At 34.9% G+C, this 6,399-nt stretch overlaps 1 protein-coding gene across 1 annotated transcript in view; it reads left to right on the forward strand.

The window, feature by feature from the left end:
• Nucleotides 1–4,132, forward strand: part of LOC129740156 (uncharacterized) — a 48,240-nt gene extending 44,108 nt beyond the window's left edge. The window contains exon 2 of the mRNA XM_055731768.1: nt 2,656–4,132. Coding sequence (XP_055587743.1) covers nt 2,656–3,776 — 1,121 coding nt within the window. The 3' untranslated portion in view covers nt 3,777–4,132. The remainder of the gene's footprint in view (nt 1–2,655) is intronic.
• The last annotated feature ends 2,267 nt before the right edge of the window (nt 4,133–6,399 follow it).

Consider the following 6,399-nt stretch of genomic DNA (forward strand, 5'->3'; position numbering starts at 1 on the left):
TTCGATCAGTTCACAATAATCCTGGAATCTCCTTGCGTGATTTGGCGAAAAAGTTCAAGACAAACCACAGTACAGCTCGACAAATTTGTTTGCGAGAAGGCTTGCGGTCGTATCATGCAAGCTAACACCCCAACAGGACGCTGAAACAAAACCTGGTTGCCAAAACCAGGGCAAGGAAGTTGTACGAGAAAGTGTTGACCAAATACAACGGATGCATTTTGATGGACGGCGAAACTTACGTAAAAATGGATTTTGGACAAATACCCGGTAACAAATTTTACCTTGCGAAGCGTAAAGGGAATGCTGCGGGTAGATTCAAGTTTGTTTTCGCAGATAAATTTGCTCGTAAGTTGATGATTCTTAAAAACAAACACACACATATATGATCTCAGTGAAACTTCATGTTTCTTTGAAGAGATCTAAATTCTACTTAAGACTAAAGCGTACATCTTTCAAGGATATAATGGCTAGCATCTTACTAATGCTAACACCACTAGCCAACAGAAAGTGTACTATGTATGCCGTGACCGAGACTCGATCTCATGACCTCTGGCTTAGAAGACTGAAACGCTATCCTCTAGGCCACGGTCGGCGGCCAGGGATCTGTAGTTGTGGGAAGAATCTAAGATTTTCATCACTGGGGACACAATGAATGGAAATGTTTACAAAGAAGAATGTCTCCAAAAGAGGGGTTTGCCATTCATTCGGTCCCTCAAAGGTCCGGTGAAGTTCTGGCCGGATCTGGCAAGCTGCCACTACAGCCGGGATGTCGTTAAGTGGTATAAAGCCTAGTCCACACTAGGAGACGGTTCGTCTCGAGACGGTCTCAGCGTCTCCCATTTTCTTCGGGAGACACTGAGACCGTCTCAGGTTTCCAACAACAACAACAGACAACAAAGTTCGTCTCATAACAAAAATCGCTGTTCATGTTGCCTAGTGTGGACTAGGCTTAAGGAGAACAAGATCGATTTTGTTGTAAAAAGTATCAATCCATCAAACTGTCCGGATTTTCGTCCCATCGAGAAATATTGGGCAATAGTTAAGGGCAAACTGAAGAAATGTGGCAGAACCATGAAAAAACCCCGCTCAAATGGAAAAGTGGTGGAACAAGATGGCGAAAAAGGTTACTAGCATTACTGTGCAGAAAATGATGGGTGGTATCATAAAAAAGTTCTAAAATTCATTTTTATTTCTTTCCTTAAAGTGCAATAAAATCCCTACAAAATGACATTTTTACTTTTGTTGTACGTTATTTCTTTGCGAAGAAATGATCTATTTTATCCGACCAGATTCTATGTGAAACAGACTTTATTTTACATTTTCTCTTAAACATTTAACAAGATTATCAAATAATCAATTTTCAAATAGTACAACGTTATAACATACATAAGACAAAACATCCGCATTACATGCTTTTGTAAAAACTCATTCCACAATTCCAAATAATTTAAAATTAACTCTCCACTGCATACGAGCAAGAAAAATCTATGATTTCACAAAATTTTGAGTCAGATTTCATCACAGAATCTGCGTCACAGAACAAAGAATTTTAAAATATTCACAGAATTTTAAATTTTTGTATGTTTTTATCACAATTAATTTTTTTTTTCAATATAAATTTTGGATAATTATCTTTGAATTGGAAAAATTTTATAAAATTGATAATGTTAATTGATTTTTCTTGAGTAAAATGTAAAAAAGACACAATTTGACATGACTTTTGAATTAAATTACTAGGAAATGCGTCACAGAAAACCGTCACAGAATTTTTGAGTAAAATCACAGAAAGTCAGAATTATTTTTCGTCATAACACAGAATTTTTTTTTCGACAACTTTGTATACGAGCCCGAGGAGTTTTTTCACATTTTTTCAGCATAATTGAGTACTGTAAAAGAATTCAAACAATTTTCATGCATCTAAAATTCAGTGAGCAATTACAAAACGTGAAAAAAAACATTTAAAAATTATCTCATTTTTTACGCTATTTAAACAATTTTTAACTTTTTAACAAACAGTTTTGTTTTTTTGGCATAAATTGCTAAGCTAGAGGTAAAAAAAACAATTTATGTTGACGATTGTTTTCTCAACGGGTTCATAGTCCACTGCTTTCATGTTCAATTCTCATATTTGAGAGTTTTTTAGTCTTTTGAAAGTTGTGGAGTGCTACCCACATGATTAATTTTTTGAACTAAACATATTTCTATTTCTCGATGGACCCTGGAAGCTTCCAAATTTTGTCTTTCATTCACTTTTTAATAGGATTACATTTGAAGAATGTTTGTATTTACGTTTATTTTTTACAATTGATAACTGGTACGTATTTACGTAAATCAAACGACTAGCAATATATTGACGTTTCACGAACAAACAAAACCATTTCGAATTTTGACCAAGTTTCTACGCTGAAAATAAAATTGGGGTGCCGAAATTCCTCGGTGAGTTAACACTTCGATTTAATTATTCAACTGCTAGTATGCAGCTTTAAATCAACAAATCAAAATCTCTTCGTCACGCAGATTGTTCCGTAACATTAGACTCACTTAATTGGCCACGCAAAACGGCGACGCAATCAATTTCCGCCCAACTATTGACGTAAATTTGCCTCTGATCGTGAACCAACTAACTAACATCTTCTCGTTTCCGTTTGATTTCAGACCGCAAAAAGGGTGAATCCAGCAATAGCATAATCGCCAGCGGTGAAATTTCCCGCGGATTGGACAAACAGGCTGATGAAGATTACTCTTCCATCGAAGAACAAACAGAAGAAGAACAGGAAGCAGTTAAGGAAGGTTACGGTGGTTACAATAAGAAAAAGAAGAAGAAGCGTTTGGGGTGGAAAAAACATGCTAAGAAGCTCATTCCTATAGGTTTGGGTATAATGTTTATGAAGATGCTAGCGTTACACTTTATTCTGAAACAACTGGCTCTGGGAACAGCTCTTTCGCTGTTTTTGAGTAAAAAATCTCTGATCCTTTCGGCGTTGATCGCTATGCGACTTCTGTTTTCTCAACAACATGCCGGTGAAAAAAGTAGCGAAGGGAACAAACTTGAAGTAGTTCATATCCCCATTCGCAAAGGTTCCGGATTCCATAAGAAGTTCCAGCTTCAGCAGCTTAAAGCCAAGGGAAAGTATCCCATAAAGCCAACAGCTGCATCCAAACCTTCAACGACAACTAAAAAACCACACGTCTTCTCGCATTACTCGAACGAAATCAAACATCCACATCAGCAAATGGAGGACTTCGGTGGAAAATATGTCCCACTTAGCTATGCGCCACAACAGCAGAGCTTCTTCTCATCTTCCTTCGATACTTCGACTCCTTCGTCTTATTTCTCAGCGTTCGATGCTTCAACGTCGTCGTCATACTTCTCTTCATTCGACTCTTCGACGCCTTCATCCTACCTCGATGGTATCGAAAATAACGTTGAAGGAGCCAATTCCTACTACAACTACAATAGCCACGACGATCAACAGCAATTCTTCCGCCGGGATGGATACGACGATGGTTGGTCCGGATGGAATCCAGGCGCGGACAAGGAACCTTTCAATGGAATCTACGGGGGTGAAGCCATGAACCAAAATCTATCCAGCTACGATATGGGAATGAATGGACCCTCCGGCAGCGGCAGCGTGAATGGATCAATGGGGCCGGTTTACAACAGGGGTGGATACGATCCATTCCAAGGTGGCCGAAGTTTCAGCGCAGGAAGCGGAGTGCTTAACTTAAACCGAATTATGAGCTTGCATCAGCTAAGGCAACGAAGGAAGAAATAGATCTCTATCGGATTAAGTTCTTAGACTCTTCCAAACGATACAAAATTCTCTATTCTTATACTTGAAAGAACAGTAAGAAGATATTTATTGAATTATTTATTTAATTTATTAAGATTATATTTCTAAGATAATTGAGACGGAAAATGAAAAAAGTAGATGAAAATTCTTCAGTGGTAAAAATATAATTGTTAGACCAAACGAGTAAATTAACTAAGCTAAGGGAAGAACGAACATATTGAAATAAACAATTTTGTGACGATGTTAATTTAAGGTGAACTGCTGTACATCTAATTTCGGGAAAAGCTGATCTAGTTCAACGATAGCATAATAAATCCTTCGACTACATAAACCAACTACATACCGCCTTTTCAATAAGAAAATGCTGAGAAATATATAACAAACATAAGTAAAAGATGAAAATTTCAATGGGAAAAATATTTTTGTTTTAAAGTTTAAGATGGAAATGAAATTCCAAAAGAATTCCATTAAGAATCAGATTTCAGAACTCAGATTGAGATTTCAGATTCAGCTCTCGAATTCAGGTTTCAGATTCAGATTTCTGATTTAGATTTCAGATTCAGATTTCAGATTGAGATTTAAGATTCAGATTTCAGATTTCTGATATCAGATTCAGATTTCAGATTCAGATTTCAGATTCAGATTTCAGATTCAGATTTCAGATTCAGATTTCAGATTCAGATTTCAGATTTCAGATTCAGATTTCAGATTCAGATTTCAGATTCAGATTTCAGATTCAGATTTCAGATTCAGATTTCAGATTCAGATTTCAGATTCAGATTTCAGATTCAGATTTCAGATTCAGATTTCAGATTCAGATTTCAGATTCAGATTTCAGATTCAGATTTCAGATTCAGATTTCAGATTCAGATTTCAGATTCAGATTTCAGATTCAGATTTCAGATTCAGATTTCAGATTCAGATTTCAGATTCAGATTTCAGATTCAGATTTCAGATTCAGATTTCAGATTCAGATTTCAGATTCAGATTTCAGATTCAGATTTCAGATTCAGATTTCAGATTCAGATTTCAGATTCAGATTTCAGATTCAGATTTCAGATTCAGATTTCAGATTCAGATTTCAGATTCAGATTTCAGATTCAGATTTCAGATTCAGATTTCAGATTCAGATTTCAGATTCAGATTTCAGATTCAGATTTCAGATTCAGATTTCAGATTCAGATTTCAGATTCAGATTTCAGATTCAGATTTCAGATTCAGATTTCAGATTCAGATTTCAGATTCAGATTTCAGATTCAGATTTCAGATTCAGATTTCAGATTCAGATTTCAGATTCAGATTTCAGATTCAGATTTCAGATTCAGATTTCAGATTCAGATTTCAGATTCAGATTTCAGATTCAGATTTCAGATTCAGATTTCAGATTCAGATTTCAGATTCAGATTTCAGATTCAGATTTCAGATTCAGATTTCAGATTCAGATTTCAGATTCAGATTTCAGATTCAGATTTCAGATTCAGATTTCAGATTCAGATTTCAGATTCAGATTTCAGATTCAGATTTCAGATTCAGATTTCAGATTCAGATTTCAGATTCAGATTTCAGATTCAGATTTCAGATTCAGATTTCAGATTCAGATTTCAGATTCAGATTTCAGATTCAGATTTCAGATTCAGATTTCAGATTCAGATTTCAGATTAAGATTTCAGATTCAGATTTCAGATTCAGATTTCAGATTCAGATTTCAGATTCAGATTTCAGATTCAGATTTCAGATTCAGATTTCAGATTCAGATTTCAGATTCAGATTTCAGATTCAGATTTCAGATTCAGATTTCAGATTCAGATTTCAGATTCAGATTTCAGATTCAGATTTCAGATTTAGATTTCAGATTTCAGATTCAGATTTCAGATTCAGATTTCAGATTCAGATTTCAGATTCAGATTTCAGATTCAGATTTCAGATTCAGATTTCAGATTCAGATTTCAGATTCAGATTTCAGATTCAGATTTCAGATTCAGATTTCAGATTCAGATTTCAGATTCAGATTTCATATTCAGATTTCAGATTCAGATTTCAGATTCAGATTTCAGATTCAGATTTCAGATTCAGATTTCAGATTCAGATTTCAGATTCAGATTTCAGATTCAGATTTCAGATTCAGATTTCAGATTCAGATTTCAGATTCAGATTTCAGATTCAGATTTCAGATTCAGATTTCAGATTCAGATTTCAGATTCAGATTTCAGATTCAGATTTCAGATTCAGATTTCAGATTCAGATTTCAGATTCAGATTTCAGATTCAGATTTCAGATTCAGATTTCAGATTCATATTTCAAATTTCAGATTTCAGATTCAGATTTCAGATTCAGATTTCAGATTCAGATTTCAGATTCAGATATCAGATTCAGATTTCAGATTCAGATTCAGATTTCTGATTCAGATTCAGATTCCAGATTCAGATTCCAGATTCAGATTTCAGATTCAGATTTCAGATTCAGATTTCAGATTCAGATTTCAGATTCAGATTTCAGATTCAGATTTCAGATTCAGATTTCAGATTCAGATTTCAGATTCAGATTTCAGATTCAGATTTCAGATTCAGATTTCAGATTCAGATTTCAGATTCAGATTTCAGATTCA

Source organism: Uranotaenia lowii, chromosome 1 (genome assembly GCF_029784155.1).
Source record: "Uranotaenia lowii strain MFRU-FL chromosome 1, ASM2978415v1, whole genome shotgun sequence".
NCBI classification, from domain to species: domain Eukaryota; kingdom Metazoa; phylum Arthropoda; class Insecta; order Diptera; family Culicidae; genus Uranotaenia; species Uranotaenia lowii.